This window comes from Pituophis catenifer, unplaced genomic scaffold (genome assembly GCF_029215685.1).
Source record: "Pituophis catenifer annectens isolate HBS135680 unplaced genomic scaffold, rPitCat1.0.hap2 SCAF_15, whole genome shotgun sequence".
NCBI lineage: Eukaryota > Metazoa > Chordata > Lepidosauria > Squamata > Colubridae > Pituophis > Pituophis catenifer.
This window is the reverse complement of record NW_027256895.1, coordinates 13612233-13629078: the sequence shown is the minus strand read 5'-3', so window position 1 is coordinate 13629078 and position 16846 is coordinate 13612233. Positions and strand designations below refer to the sequence as shown.

Sequence of the window (16846 nt, the reverse complement as noted above, 5' to 3'; positions counted from 1 at the left end):
CCGCTACCGGTTCTCCAGAACTGGTCAGAACCTGCTGAATACTACCTCTGCCCTAGAGCATTTCAGGCAAATGGCTGTCCAATCTCTTCTTGAAATTCTCCAATGTCGGATCATTCCCAGCTTCTGGAGGCCACCTGTTCCACTGATTCATTATTCTCACTGTCAAGAGATGTCCCAAAAGTGCTTTTTCAAGAGACAACTGGATTTTCTGGGCTTTCTTTGAATATGTTTTGCTTCTCATCCAAGAAGCTTCTTCAGCTACTGGGATGAGAAGCGAAACGTCTTCAAAGAAAAATCAGGAAGTCCAGTTGCCTCTTGAAAAATCACCTATGGGACAACCATGACCTAAATCAATGATGGCTAACCTTTTCCGGACCAAGTGCCCAAAGTGCGCGGCCAAATCTCCAAAATGCAATGAATGCCCCCCGCATGTGGTCTGCCCCCGCACAAGTCCCGCGTATGCTCATATGCATCCTGCACGCGTCCTGCCCCCTGCATATGCACGGCAGAGAGCCGCCAACCAGCTGGCTGGTGGGAGGCACGCGCGCATGCGTGGTGGAGCTGAACTGGGGTGACGGCTCCCATGCCCACAGAGAGGGCGCTGAGTGCCACCTGTGGCACACGTAGCATAGGTTCGCCAGCAAGGACCTGGATGACTGATAATCTCCATAGACACTGTCAAGAGATTTCTCCTTAGTTCTAGGTTGCTTCTCTCCTTGATTAGTCTCCACCCGTTGCTTCTTGTCCTGCCTTCAGGTGCTTTCGAGAATAGCTTGATTCCCCCTTCTTTGTGGCAGCCCCTGAGATATTGGGACACTGCTATCATGTCACCCCCCTGGTCCTTCTTTTCATACACCATACCAGGGGTGAAATGCTCCCGGTTTGGACTGGCTCGGGCAAGTAGGTAGCAATGATGGCCGGTGGTTTGGAGAACCGGTAGCAATGGCAGCTGGAGGCTCCACCCACACGCCCCATTTCCCCCACGGAGAGGGCTCCACCCACTCGCCCCATCACTCGCCCCCACGGAGAGGGCTCGCAACTTGGGCGTCCTCCTGGATGCACGGCTGTCTTTAGAAGACCATGTGATGGCCGTGGCCAGGGGGGCTTTTTATCAGGTTCGCCTGATACGCCAGTTGCATCCCTTTCTAGATCAGGACTCCCTACGCACGGTCACTCAGGCACTCGTCACCTACCGCCTGGACTACTGCAACGCTCTCTACATGGGGCTCCCCCTGGGGTGCACCTGGAGGCTCCAGCTGGTCCAGAATGCGGCCGCGCGGGGGATTATGGGAGCAACGGGGCGCTCCCATGTGACACCTCTCCTGCGCGAGCTGCACTGGCTCCCGGTGGTCTTCCGGGTGCGCTTCAAGGTGTTGGTGACCACCTTTCAAGTGCTCCATGGCTTAGGGCCGGGGTATTTACAAGACCGCCTTCTGCCACCAATAGCCTCCCACCGGCCAATACGCTCGCACAGAGTGGGCCTCCTCAGGGTGCCGTCCGCCAGACAGTGTCGGCTGGCGACCCCCAGGGGGAGAGCCTTCTCTGTGGCGGCACCCGCCCTCTGGAACAACCTCCCCCCAGAGATATGTACAATATCAGACCTCCGGATTTTTCGTCAGGTCCTGAAAACTTATTTATTTCAACTAGCCGGGCTGGCTTGATCCCACAGTTTTTTGGGTTAAATTTTAATTGATTTTAAATTGGGTTTGTTCTTAAATCGCGGCCAAAAATATTTAATTATTTTAAATTGCTTTTAAATTTTGTATGTCTTGTTTTTATTCCGGCTGTTCGCCGCCCTGAGTCCTGTTGGAGAAAGGCGGTATATACATTGAAATAATTAAATAATTAAATAAATAAATGCACCATTCCCTGACTCTGGCCTTGCTGTGGAGCCGCTGCCTGCTCGCCCTTCGCCACGCGGGGGATCCTACGTCTCACCTTTCTCCCGCGGCTGGCTGTCAGGGAAGGCAAGCGCCCAAAAGTTACTGGAGACGCTCACTCTCCTTCTTGAATGAGCTGCTCTGGTCCATGCACCGGCTGCGCAAGCGCACACCGTTTATTTAATTCAGCGGCAGGTTGGATGTGCGCTTGCATGTTTGATGTGTGTGGACCAGAGCGGCTCATTCAAGAAGGAGAGTGAGCGACTCCGGTATTTTTGGGGCGCTTTCCTTCCCTGACAGCCAGCTGCGGGAGAAAGGTAAGCAGTAAGATACACTGCATGGCGAAGGGCGAACAGGCAGCGGGGAATGAGGCGGGTGGGCGGAACCGCGCGAGAAAGGTAAGGACACGCTGGCAGAATAGAAATTTAAAAAATTTTCCCTACCGGTTCTGTGGCCGTGGCTTGATGGGAGGGGGTCTTGTGACTGAGTGGGCGTGGCTGTGAGTGACATCGAGTTGGCCACGCCCACTCAGTCACAGGACACCTCCCCCCACCAAGCCACGTCCACAGAACCGGTAGGGAAAAAATTTAGATTTCACCCCTGCACCATACCTATTGTGATAGTATGATGAACCCCAAGAGTGGAAGATGCTACAGAACTGTCTTGGATAAATGAATTTGTTTCTGCCTTTCCTTAGATGAACTTGGCCAGCGTATCTCTGTGACTGATTACATCGCTACCCAGTGCGGATTCACCCATGGCGTCGACCTCTATGGAAACCCGGAAATCCGTATCTCATTCCTAGCTTGTTCCGTCCACAATGTGGTAAGACTTATGCCCTGACCTGCTTGAAGCTGGGCTGGAGAGGTTATAAATCAGATTCTGTAGGGATGAGGGGGCACACGACATGGATTTTGTAACTTGTGAACTAATATTGTTGTTTGTATTTGAAGTTGAACTTGTTTTCTCTCTTTTAAAATGATGTCCGGGCTCATTACAGATTGGAATGGAAGAATAGCTTTTAACATTCTTAAATTGAAAAGATAAAACTGGTTGGAGACTAGCTCCAGATAAGAAAAAAAAAGGAAGTTTCTTAATATAAATTGTGGCTCTGGTTTATCTCTTTCGTGAACTCTAAACAACCTTTTTCCTTACCATTTATGCCAGTGGTGAAATCCATTTTTTTTTACTACCGGTTCTGTGGGCGTGGCTTGGTGGGCGTGGTGTGGCTTGGTGGGCGTGGCAGGGGAAGGATACTGCAAAATCCCCATTCCCTCCCCACTCCTGGGGGAAGGATATTGTAAAATCTCCATTCTCACCCCACTCTGGAGATGAGCACTACCCCCTAGAATCGGGAACGACTAGCACATATGTGTGAGGGGAACCTTTACCTCTAATGATGCACTAGTCTTGTGTTCTTCCATCATTGTTTATTTTATTCTATTATTTTATGTCTGTTGTGTTGACACGCCTTTCATTTTCTTCCTTTTCATTATTGCAGGGCGCTTAGACAGTGGTGGGTTCTAACCGGCTTTACTACCGGTTCTCTTAGCGCGTGCGCTTCGCGTGCGATCGCCTCTTCGGTCGTGCGCTTCGCGCAAGCGTGTTGTGAATCTGCCCAGCTGAGGTGCGGCAATCCGCTCTGCCGCACCTCTCAGCTGGTCGAAAAAAGAAGAAATATAAGGACGGAATAACGCGGGGGCGGGCGGGAGGGCCCAGCTCCCGAAGAAAGAGAACCGGTTCGGTGACGTAATAGCGTCACCACTACCGGCTCGGCCGAACCGGGCTGGACCAGGAGCAACCCACCACTGCGCTTAGAGTAACCCCACAGTGAGACAAGACAGCAAATAAATTGCAAATAAATAAATAATAAAATAAATACAGATAAGTGCTCGGCTTAACAACAGTTCATTTTTAGTGACTGTTCAACGATTACGTCACTGAAAAAAGGGATTTATTATGACCACTTACGACTGTTGCAGAATTTCCATAGGTCATGTTTATCAAAATTTGGATGTTTGGCAACCGACTCATATTTATGACGGTTGCGGTGTCCCGCGAATTTCTGACAAACAAAGTCAAGAGGGGAAGCTAGGTTCACTTTACAACGATGTTACTAACTTAACTGCAGCGATTCACTTAACCACAGTGGCTAGGAAGGTCATAAAATGGGGTAATATTCCCTTAACAACCGTCTCATTTAGCAACAGGAATTTTGGGCTCCATCATGGTTGTAAGACGTTGAGGGCTACCTGTAAGTCATTACAAGCCTGCTAAACCAATAAAAATAAAAGTTGCCCTCAGATCAAGCTTGACTCGTGATGATTGCATTTCTGAAGTTCTGGAGAAGTTTTAGAGAGCTCTTTGCTTCCTCTTAAGATGTCCTTTTTCTTTCTTTCTTTCTTTTCTTTATTTATTTTTTATTGCACTTTTTCTCCAACTCTGTTGTTCTGTTCTGTTTTGTTCTGTTTTGTTCTATTCTATTCTATTCTATTCTATTCTATTCTATTCTATTCTATTCTATTCTATTCTTTATATATCTCTGTTACTTATTTAACAGATTTGTGACATTATTCATACAACTAGAATCAATATTCAATACATTGTATTTAGAATAATGTAAAAGAATGTTTAGAAATATAATGTATACATTATACTGTATTTCTAAACATTCTATTCAGGGGTGGGTTCTAAAATTTTTTACTACCGGTTCTGTGGGCGTGGCTTATTTTGTGGGCGTAGCTTGATGGTCATGTGACAATTCTTTAGGATTTAGCAGAGGTACTGGTCTACCAGGCTTTTAACTGCTTGCAGAGCTGTACCAGTCTACTCATTTGTTTTTGGAGGCACTGGTCTACCCATTTATTTTTGCAGGCACTGGTCTACTCATTTGTTTTAACAGCGATCAGCCCCGCAGCAAGAGTTTAAACCGTTTTTTTTTCCCTCTAGCTGATCAGCTGGGACTCAGGAGGCAGCAATAGATTGGGGGTGGGGGCCAAATAAAAGGTAAGAATAATGTAGGGGGGGCAGGGGACGGGGGGGCAGAACCAGTTCGGTGATGTCATATTGTCACCGCTACCAGCTCGGCGGAACTGGGCGGAACTAGGAGGAACCCACCACTGATTGTATTCCTTTATCTGCATTTCTATTCCTTATTTCTATTATCTATCCATTCATACCATTTCTCCCATACCGCGTAATAATTTTTTTTTTAATTTGATTTATATGCCGCCCTTCTCCGGAAACTCAGGGTGGCTTACAGTGCGTTAAGCAATAGCCTTCATATTTCATACAATAATCCGACTCATCCTTTCCCTTTAACTCTAATGTGAGTTTGTCCATTTCCGTGCAATCAAATATTTTTTGAACTACTAATCCCTCTGGTGGTATACTATCTTTCTTCCAATTCTGTGCAAAGGCAATCCTTGCCACCGTTAATATATGTCACATCAAATATTTTATCCAAGGGTGAAATCTACTTACCTTCCTTACTGGTTTGGAAGTGTACACACCACTTTGGAAGTTTGTTTACTGGTTTACTGGTTTATTGGTACTGGTTTACTGGTTTGGAAGTGTAAAGTGCGCAGACCTTTTGACACCTGGCCGGGTGGGCGGAGCTATGCTCCGCCGTTGCTACTGGGTCGCCAAACCACCAGCCAAGATTGCTACTGGATCGGGCGATCCGGTCCGATCCGGGAGCATTTCACCCCTGATTTTATCTTTCTATTATATTTCGCCCTAAATATCCCCAGGAGAAACAATTCCAGTTTAAGTTCTATTTGACACTTGGTTAAATCCTGCAGCCATTCCTGTATCTTCGTCGAATATCTTTTCACTTCGGGGCATGAGCACCATGTGTGAAAGAAGGTACCTTGTCCCTGTTTACATTTCCAACATTTTGGATTTGAATTTGGATACATCTTGGCCAAAGTCGCTGGCGAGACGTCCTTTTTCATTCCCCATCCATCCTTAAGCTTTTGAATTTTTTTTGTCCCTTATCCAAGTATTAGAACTTGGACCTAATGGGAAAATTCCTTTTAGAAGAGGGGTGTTAAACTATGAGATCCTTTTTGAGCTTGGTTGTCGTCTTGCAGATGTTTCATTACCAAACTAGGTAACATCATCAGTGCAACAACCACCAAGCTCAGAAAGCACCAAGGAACCCAGAGTTCATTTTTCCCAATGTTCTCAAGCTAATGGGAGCTGGGTGTGCTAAGTCGGAAAGAGTGATAGATCCAGACGTTCAGCCCTAAGGTTGCTTCCAAAGCTGGATTCGTCAACACAACTGAGACTTTTTAGTGACAGCAAATACTTTTTAAATCCCCTTCCTCAGTTTGACAAGGATTTCAGCATCCGGCTCCAGGTGGAAATTACCAGCCTTGATAACGTAACTGCTGCTTATGAAGTGTCCATGAATTGTCCCCTCGATGCCCCGTGGAGCCCTCGTGAGATTGTTTGTGAGGAAAATTACATGGAGGTGAGTAAAATCAAAACGCAATTTATCAATTTATTTATCAGGGAACTGCGCAGCAGGTGTCCGAATGGCGTCAAAAAAGCTGACCGGAACTGGTAATTTGACATCAGTGGTGAAATCCGATTTCTTTTACTACCAGTTCTGTGGGCGTGGCTTGGTAGGCATGGTGTGGTGTGGCTTGGTGGAGTGGCTTGGTGGGCGCGGCAGGGGAAGGATACTGCAAAATCCCCATTCCCTCCCCACTCCAGGGGGAAGGATACTGCAAAACCTCCATTCCCACCCCAGTGGGGCCAGCCAGAGGTGGTATTTGCCAGTTTTCTGAACTGCTCAAAATTTCCGCTACCGGTTCTCTAGAACCTGTCAGAACCTGCTGGATTTCACCCCTGTTTGACATGAATAAATATATTTTGAGTCTCTATATACAGCAAACAAGATAGTCAGGCACATCACTACACCATGAAGTCAATCTCAGAACAACATACAAAGACCGCCGAAGAAAAAGACGGGGGGGAGGGAAATGCCCCCTCCACAGCAACCAGTCGCAGCACAGATTGTCTCACGTGGGAGCCATCACTCTCCAACCAATCAACTATAATGTATAACCCCCTGTTCCAGCTACTAAATATGAATATTTTAACATTATTGTTCTGCCCCAGCTACGGATCCCAAAGAACATAGCACACACAAAGTTTGTACAAAACTTAATTTACTAAAATAACTCAGTCTTTTTCAAAACAAAGGTTGTTAATAAACTTTCTTAACAACCTACAAGAAACCAATGATAAAGTAATCACAATCTTACTAAGGTTGGCAGAAAGCCCAGAAGCAATTTGCAGAGAATCCAGATGTGAAATAGAATGAACTAAAGTTGTTCCCTACAAATTGCTTCAGTCGAGGTTCCTCCTTAAATAGGCTAAGGAAGTGGCCAATTAGCCCCAAGCCTTACTCTCGAGGAGACCTCCTCCTGAGGAGCCACTTCTGCCTTTTGGCAGCTTTGCGCGCCCATGCATCGAGAAGAGGCTCCTCCTCTTCGTCCTCTTCACTTAAAGGAGCTTCTGGAGGCTTCAGGCCCTGACTGAATCCCTGCCTCTGGCATCACATCTTCAGCCTCTTCGCTGTCTGACTCAAGTGCCAGCTGCACAGGCTGCGGGCGCAGCACCACACCAGCCTTCTCGTCGTTGGGATCAGCAACAATCCGCGCAGGCTGCTGGTGGGCCACAACAATATCTCAGGGGCTGCCACAAAGAAGAGAGAGTCAAGCTATTCTCTAAAGCACCTGAAGGCAGGACAGAAACTAATCAAGCAGAGAAGCAACCTAGAACTAGGAGAAATTTCCTGAAAGTGAGAACAATTAACCACTGGAACAGCGTGCCTCCAGGAGTTGTGGGTGCTCCATCACTGGAGGTTTTTAAGAAGCGATAGGACAACCATTTGTCTGGAATATGGCCTAGGGTCTCCTGGTTGAGGGGTCAGACTAGAAGACCTCCAAGGTCCCTTCCAACTGTGTTATTCTGTATTCTGAGAGAGATGGAGAGATGGGTATTCAGCTGCTAATGTTGCTTTCATTCCAGGTTTCTGTCCGGCGAGCCGTCCCAGGAATAGCGAATGATGCCTTGAACGACGATTGGATGGCAGTGTGGCCTGTGGTAAGGATGCTGGGGGTGTAGAGTTGGATTAAAATTGGGGTATATCAGACCTGCGACAATTTAAGCCTCTAATTAGAAACAACCCTTGGCTCCATTTGTTGAGAAAGCTATAGTTTTATTAGAAGCTAAGTGTATTGCAGTATTGCGAGGTCAGAACTGAGAATCGCAAACCAAAATCCCCAAGTTCTACTTTTTCCCTTCCTTAAATGTCTCTTACTGCCCAGTGTAACCAATGATGTTTTCATAAAGGTCAGCGCAAGTGCAGTTTAGTATGCAGCTCCCTCCTTCTTCCAGCTGGGTGACCTTGAGGCAGCATTTCGAGAAGGCACAGGCACTTACTTTCATTTTCCCAAGCATCTCCCCACTTCGTTCCCCCTCCCCACAGTTCATGGCAGTCTGTTACTGCATAGCAGCAAAGCACAAGCAAGTATAAGACGGCAGCTGACAGGGTAATAGAAAGGGAAAATTTGGTACTTTTTGTTGTGACCTAGGCTTCCTGAGTCATTAAAACACACAAGTAATCCCAAAAACCTCTTTTATTGCAACAACTGTGAATTACGTTCATTTACAGCTGAGTCCCAATTAGTTGCAAAAAGTCCTTCGGAAGAAGTCCTCCGGGATAATCATCAACCTTTCTCTCCCTTGACACTCTGCCAAAGACCTACTTGGCAAAGCCACACGGAGTCCAGAATCAAACAGAGATGCCGACTGGGAACAGAATTAACAACGTTGCTTTCCTGCAAAGGGCCCACGTGCCTTTGCTCCTCTTTTAAGCCTTATGGGAGGGGCCAATCATCTCCAGGCCTTACTCCCGAGTCGTCCCTTTTGTTTTAGCTGTTCTTGCTTTCTGCAGCTCTGTGCATGTGCACACTAGGAACCGGCTCCTCCTGTTCCTCTGCCTCTCTGCTGTCCGACTCTGGAGGCTCCGGAGTCCGCGCATAACTCCCAGATGATCCTGGCCCCATCTCTGCCTCCAATGCAGAGCCCTCGTCCGAGCCTTCCCCAGACTTCAGGACTGGCCCATGTTCCTCCCCAGCCTCCTCACTGTCTGATTCTGCTCCCAGCTCTGCAGGCTGCTGGAGGACCACAACACTCTTCTTTAGTGCAATTGATGCTGGCTGGGGAATTCTGGGAATTGAAGTCCACACACCTCCAGGTTTTCAAAGTTGAGGAACACTGAAGTAGACACCAAGATCCTCCAGGTGTGGGGACTTCAACTTCCAGAATTTTCAGCAATGGGGTGGGTGGGAAATTTGGGAAGATGGCGTTTATACTTCTTTAGGATACTTGATTTAGAGAAGGTCTCATTTTTCCTTTGCCTGGAAAGATACCACTACAGTTATCTTGTGTCAGGATTCTGGCTTTGGAGTTAGAAATAGCTGTGGACGAGTGAGAAGGAGACATCTTTGGTTCTGGCAGCTGCCTTAGCTTCACAACATCTGTCTCCAGATGTCTCAGGCTCCACAGCATCTACTGGTATATTGGTGGCTTCACTGATCCATGAACTTCCTGGCAGGAATAGCAATAGCACTTAGACTTATATACTGCTTCACAGTGCTTTACAGGACTCTCTAAGCCATTTACAGAGTCAGGATATTTGCCCCCAACAATCTGGGTCCTCATTTTACCAACCTCAGAAGGATGGAAGGCTGAGTTAAGCTTGAGCCTGGTGAGAGTCGATCTGCCAAATTGCAGGCAGCCGGCAGTCAGCAGAAGTAGCCTGCAGGACTGCACTCTAACCACTGCGCCACCGCGGCTCTTCGGAAACTTCATAAAAACTTGTATCTCCTAGAACAGAAGTCAGTAACCCGCGGCTCTGGAGCTGCATGTGGCTCTTTCATCCCTCTGCTGCGGCTCCCTGTCGCTCAAAATATGCATCACAGCCCCCAATGTGTGATACCCTCCTGCACATGATTTATTGCGCTTTTTGATCGCTGGTAGGCCAACAAATCCAAGAAAATAAAAGTTTCAGAAGAAAACAGAACGTTTAATTCAACTACATATGCTAATTCTCTGGCCGCTCAGGAAATAGTCAGGCACAGGAAGGGTTTTGTGACTCCCGGTGTTTTCTTTTCTGTGGGAAATGAGTCTAAATGACTCTTTGAGTGTTTTAAGTTTGCCAACCCTTGTCCTAGAACAGCGATGGCTAACCTTTTCGCCGTCGGGTGCCAAAAGTGGGGGGAGCTTGGGGGGGTTGTGCACACACCCATAATTCAATGCCCCCACCCCCGCCCCCCCGCACATGCATGTGCAACGTGTCAGCAAAAAGGTGAGCCCGGTAGGCCCGTTTTTTGCTCTCCGCAGGCTCCAGAGGCTTTCTTGGAGCCTGGGGAGGGCAAAAACAGCCTTACACACACACACCCCGGATGCCCTCCGGAGGCCGGAAACGGCCCACTTCCCAACTTCTGGTGGGCCCGGAAGGCCTGAAAATCAGCTGGCCGGCCCACACATGCACGCTGGAGCTGAGTTAGGGCAACGCTTGCGTGCCCACAGATATGGCTCCGCGTGCCACCTGTGGCACACGTGCCATAGGTTCGCCATCACGGTCCTAGAATAATATGTAGCACGCCATTAATTCTCCCTTATTTCAACAGAACAAGCGTTGCATTTGATGAACGCAGCATGAAACACAATTCTGCAAATATTGCACCTTCAAAACATCTAGAGCCACATTTTCTTCATAAGCACTTTTTAAGCCTCAAGCAGGATCCTGGGTCTCTGAATGTCTCCTTTTTTTCTTCCCTCACTCTCACCTGTGTTTGTCCTTGCAGGCCCAAGGGGCTATGAACCAAGTCTGGCAAGTAGTTTTCCATTTCCAAAATGGTTCCGTTCAGGACATGATGGCTACCCAAGCTTACGACATGGGCTACGGCTTCAATACTACAGCCACCCGTGTTCTCTTCCGCACCCCTTACGGCACCCAGCAGACCGAAGTGGCTACGGTAAGAGAAGGTCCAAGCTTTGCTAAGGTTCAGAACTTCAGGTCTGGTGGCAGAGAGGTGGCTGAGATAGAAGCTGAGCATTGAGAGATTGCAAAACTGACTCTGGTTTGGTTCATGGGTGGGCTTCAAAAATTTTAGCAAGAGCGACCTACAAGAGCTAGATAAAATCTTGATGCGCCAAGAAAAAGGCATGATTTCAAAAACTTATAAACTGCTCATGAAAATAGAGATAGGTGAGGAAATAGTCAAAGATTCCATGATCGCTTGGGGGAAAAATTTTGGGTATCCAATACACTTAGATAAATGGCAAGAGATTTGGTGGGATAATATGAAATTAGTAGTATCCACGGCCTATAAAGAAAATATCTATAAAATGATATACAGGTGGCACCTGCCTCCTAGACTAGCTAAAATGTTCTCTGGGCAGTTGGCGGATTGTTGGAAATGCGGATGGGAACATGGCACCTATTGCCACCAGTGGTGGATGTGTCCGAAAGCAGTGATATTTTGGGGGGAAATAAAAAAATGGCTCAATGAGATCTTAATGTTAAAAATCGATTGGCGACCAGAGACATGCCTGCTTGGTGTTAAGCCGGAAAATATAAAAAGGGACTTATGGTATTTGGCACTACATATCATTACAGCGGCGAGACTGACGTATGCTCAACTCTGGAAAAATCAAAATATCCCAACAGAGGAGGCTATTATAAAAAAAAAATTTTAGAATGTGCGGAAGCAGATATGCTAACTAAAAAATTAAAGGATAGAGAGCAAACACAAGTAGGTTTAGCTTGGGACAAATTCTATAAATGGTTAGAAAAGAGGAAACTATAACCCACATTAGATAAGGAATGGTATTTAATGAGAAATTTTTATTATATAGGATAAGTGAGGTCGGATAGACCTAATTGATGTATTAAGGTATATAAGCTGTTCTGTCTTCTCCGGAATATAATTTAGAATTATAGTACCGAATATTTGTTCATTAAGGTACTATATGGAAGTACGTATGTTTATTGTTGTATTGTTTTTTGTGTGTCACTTTATGTTGTGTTGTCTTTTCTTTTTAACTGAAATGTAAATAAAGATTATTTTTTTAAAAAAAATTAGCAAGGGGTTCTCTCCCCGGTTGCTGGGTGGATGTGGCCATGGTGGACGTGGCCTAGTTGGCCTCCTCCACCATAGCAGAGGGGGGGATTTGTCCTCTCCGGGCTCCGGAGGCTTTCCTCAAGCTTCCAGGAGGGTGAAAATGGCCTCCCCAAACTCCGGAGGCCCTCCGGAGGCCGGAAACAGGCCAGTTTCTGGCCTTCCCGAACTTCCGGTAGGCCCATTTTTCACCTTCCCTGAGCCTCCGTGTGCGCCCTGCACTTACCTGCATCCAAAACGGTCTGCTTGGAGAGTCCTGGGAGAGGTGGAGCGGGGCGGGTGGGGCCAGCCAGAGGTGGGATTTGGGGGTTCTCCAAACTGCACAGAATCTTAGTTAGAGGTTATCCCAAACCCCCGCAAACCCCCAGCAGCCCACCCCTGGTTTGGTTCACACAACAAATAACGTTAACAGGTGGCTGGTCCATCTTGCTGTATGACTGTGACATGGTTAGTTTATGGTTCGAGGTATTTTGTGATCAAACCATGTTTCAGTTGACCATAGGTTAGGCTTCCAGCGATGAAGTGACACACAGATTGTCGTGTCCAGATAGTACTTGCATTATATCCGTTTGTTTAGTGGCCTTCGAAGGTCAGGGGTGGGCTTCAAAAATTTTAACAAGGGGTTCACTGCCTTGGTGGGCGTGGCCATGGTGGGCATAGCCTAGTCGGCCTACTGCATCATGTTGGGGGGCGGGGCGTTTTTGCCCTCCCCGGGCTCCGGAGGCTTTCCTCAAGCCTCCGGGAGGGTGAAAGCGGCCTCCCCAGGCTCCGGAGGCCTATCCGAACTTCCAGTAGGCCCGTTTTGTGCCTCCCCGAGTCCCCGCATGTGCCCTGCACTTACCTGCATCCAATACGGGCCGCAAGGGGACTCCTGGGAGGAGCGGGGTGGGTGGGGCCAGCCAGGAGTGGGATTTGGGGGTTCTCCAAACTGCACAGAATCTTAGCTAGAGGTTCTCCCAAACCCCTACGAACCCCCAGCAGTCCATCCCTGTCGAAGGTATAATGGCACTGAAAAAAGGGACTTACGGCCATTTTTCACACTTATGGCATTCCCCGTGATCACGCGATGAACATTTGGAGGCTTGGCAACTGGCATGTATCCATGACGGTTGCATGTGACCTTCGGATGAGCAAAAGTCAATGGGGAAGCCGAGTCACCAAGCGACGGTGTGACTAACTTAACCGCCCGCAGTGATTCTCTTAACAACCGTGGAAAGAAAAGGTCGTAAAACGGGGCAAAAGCCTCAACCAAGGTATAAAATGTTCATCTGATCTGAGTTGCGAGGTGTTAGCACCGGGATAAACTCTGCCTCTTGGCTGTTCCTTCCACTGTAGGTGCAGGGCTTGGAAGTGGAAGTGGCCCGAGCCACGATCTTCTATAAACAGGCCTGGATGATCCTAATAGTAGATACTGCTGTGGCTTGTCCTATCAGTGAGTCACTTGCTTTCCTTGTTTACTTGATACGGTAGTTAATAGATGAGAATATGGTGCTTTCATCCTTAAATTGTGCATTGTGATTGAGCCTTCCTTCCTTCCCTTACTCTTTTCCTTCCTCGTTCTACTCTTTCTTCCATCCTCTCTCATCCCTCCCTATCTCTTTCTCTTCTTCTTCCTTCCTTCCTTCCTTCCTTCCTTCCTTCCTTCCTTCCTTCCTTCCTTCCTTCCTTTTTCTTCTATCTCCTTCCCTCCCACCATCCCTCTGTCTTTCCATCCATCCATCCTACCTTCCTTCTTTCTTTCCTCCTTTCCTCCTGCTTTTCCTCCCTCCCTCCCTCCCTTCCTCCTTCCTTCCTTCCTTCCTTCCTTTTGTTGTTGTTGTTAGTCGCGAAGTCATGTCCGACCCATTGCGACCCCATGGACAACATTCCTTCAGGCCTTCCTGTCCTCTACCATCCTCTGGAGTCCATTTAAGCTCACACCAGCTGCTTCGGTGACCTCATCCAGCCATCTCATTCTCTGTCGTCCTCTTCTTCCTTTGCTCTCAATCTTTCCCAGCATTAGGCTCTTCTCCTTCCTTCCTATTTCTTCCCATCACCCATCACCTCTTTCCCTCCCTCCCTCCCTCCCTTCCTCCTTCCCTCCCTCCTTCCCTCCCTCCTTCCTTCCCACTTTTCCTTCTTTCCTCCCTTTCTCTCTCTTTTCCTTCCTTCCTTTTCCTTCCTATCTCCCTCCCTCTCTTTCCTTCCTTCACTCCATCCCTCTTTCCACCCTTCCTTCTGTCTTTCTTTCCTACCTTCCTCCTGCTTTTCCTTCTTTCCTATTTCTTCCCATCTCCCTCTTTTTCCCTCCCTCCCTTTCTTTCTTTCCCTTCCCTTCCTCTCTCTTTTCAACCCTTCTTCCAACTTTTCCTTTTTTTTCTCCCTCTGTCAGCATGTCAAGATGTATTTATCCTAGTGCTGACATAAGAAGGAGAACGCAGGCGTCTGCAACGGGACGGTTGCCTTTCACCTACTTATTTCCTCTGGAGATAATGTCCCCTAGGAGATGGATGGGAGGGGGAAAATTTTTTGAATTGGAGCAGTAGATTAGGGGTGAATAATTGGGAAGATGGCCAATGAATGCAGAGGAGTGGGGGAAGGAAGAGGAGGGGTTTTGGGTCGGCACGTCAGTGCCGGCTGCAACGAGTCGGTGTAAAAAGTGCTGTGCTTAATAAAATGGAAGTTTGTTTTATAAAAGACTTTATTTGCGATGCAATTTGTTTGAAGACAGCCTGAAAACCTGACACCCTCCCTCCTTCCCTTCCTTCTTCCCTACCTTCCATCCATCCATCCATCCATCCATCCATCCATCCATCCATCCATCTGTCATGACTTACAAGCTAACAGAATATAAAAACAAAGTGATATATCAGGGGTGTCAAACTGGATTTCTTTGAGGACCGGATCAACATTGCATTTCTCTGCCGCGGACTGGCGGTGGAGGAGAGTGGTGGTACAGAACAGGATCGATGCCTCCTGCAGCACTTTACCAACCAAAATGGGGTACGGTGGGAGGGGCTGCATGCCACACCTCATTTTCGCCCTCCATGGCTGCCTGCAGCATTCTGCTGGCTGAAAATGGGCCGAAAACAGGCCTCCTGAGGCCACACCGCGCAGCCCGTTTTCGGCTGGAAGAGTGCTGCTGGAGGCCAAAAACAGGCCATGCGGCCTATTTTTGGTTTGTTTTTGGCCCATTCTCAGCGGCCGAGGCACCGTGGGCCAGTTCTTTGATATTCCCAAGCCGGCCCTGCAGGCCAGATTTAAGCACCCCATTAGCCGGATCTGGTCCACGGGCCTTGAGTTTTGACACCCGTGATATAGATACTCTAAAAAGAGAAACAAGCAACCAAAATACTGACAAACCAAAACACCACGCAAAGGGTCCACACCGCTTTCTAATCCGAGGCCTTCCTGGCAGGGTTTTATTGAGACCACCTGTAACACCTACCCCAAATTATTTATTTATTTATTGGTTCGATTTATATGCCGCCCTTCTTCGGAGACTCAGGACGGCTTACAATGCATTAAGCGATAGCCTTCATACTTTTATATATACCTGCTTAATAGCGCTTTTGGCCCCCCCAAGCGGTGTTCTTTTTTATACAAAGTCAGCTTATTGCCCCCAACAATCCGGGTCCTCATTTTACCTACCTCGAAAGGATGGAAGGCTGAGTCAACCTTGAGCCTGGTGAGATTTGAACTTGCAGTAATTGCAGGCAGCTGGTGCTACTTAACAGCACTTTAGTCTGCTGCGCCACGAAGGCTCTTTTACAGGTGTGTCGTCCCCCCCAAAAGGATCGATCGTCTTCTTATCGACCCCACACACATTCAGCTTACTTCTCCTGCAGACCCTCCCACTTTCACCGCCAGCGCTTTGCGCTGGACTTCGCCACGGATCATGCCGGCGCTGGTGGCCTTCCCCCTTCAGTTTGAAGATGAGACCATCGAGATGGGCGTGGATGGGCGCAGAATTGATAGGAGCACCATTGTACGGAATGGCTACAGCTTCCTGACCGACATGCACTTCATCAGCATCACAGTACCCATTGGAGCTCTGGGAGGAATCACAGAGGTCAGTGCTGGGCGCGGAGGTCCTTTCCCTGGGGATGGACGTCACCCTTTCGGACAACATGTCCCAAAGGCGCTTTTTCAAAAGGCAACTGGACTTTGTTTCCCCTGGAAGCCGTTTCACTTCTCATCCAAGAAGCTTAGGGAGGGAGGGAGGAAGGAAGGAAGAAGGGAAGGGAAAGAAGGGAAAATGAAGGAAAGGGGAGGGGAGGGAAAGAAGGGAGGGAGGGAGAGAGACAGGGAGGGAGGGAGGGAGGAAGGAAGGGAAGGGAAAAAAGAGAAAGGAAGGGAAAGAAAGGGAGGGAGGGGAGGGAAGGAAAGAAGACAGGGACAAAGGAAGGAAGGAAAGAGAAGGAAGGAGGAAGAAGGGAAGGGAAAGAAGGGAAAATGAAGGAAAGGAGAGGAGGGAAAGAAGGGAGGGAGGGAGGGAGACAGGGAGGGAGGGAGGAAGGAAGGGAAGAAGAAGGGAAAAAAGAAGGGAAGGGAAAGAGGGAGGGAGGGAAGGGAAGGAAGGAAGACAGGGACAAAGGAAGGAAGGAAGGAAGGAAGGAAGGAAGGAAGGAAGGAAAGAGAAGGAAGGAGGAAGAAGGGAAGGGAAAGAAGGGAAAATGAAGGAAAGGGGAAAGGAGGGAGGGAGGGAGGAAGGAAGGGGAAGGAAGGAGGAAGAAACGGAGGGAGGAAGGGAGGAAGGAAGAAGGGAAGGGAAAGAAG

The 16846-nt window shown here is 48.1% G+C and overlaps 1 protein-coding gene across 1 annotated transcript in view; it reads left to right on the top strand.

Moving 5' to 3' along the window:
* Positions 1-356: 356 nt before the first annotated feature.
* LOC139324390 (uncharacterized) overlaps positions 357-16846 on the top strand; it is a 43505-nt gene continuing 27015 nt past the window's right edge. Inside the window, exons 1-7 of the mRNA XM_070954101.1 lie at positions 357-531; positions 2578-2705; positions 6214-6357; positions 7926-8000; positions 10772-10942; positions 13424-13520; positions 15916-16139. Of these exons, the coding sequence (XP_070810202.1) occupies positions 357-531; positions 2578-2705; positions 6214-6357; positions 7926-8000; positions 10772-10942; positions 13424-13520; positions 15916-16139 (1014 nt within the window). The remainder of the gene's footprint in view (positions 532-2577; positions 2706-6213; positions 6358-7925; positions 8001-10771; positions 10943-13423; positions 13521-15915; positions 16140-16846) is intronic.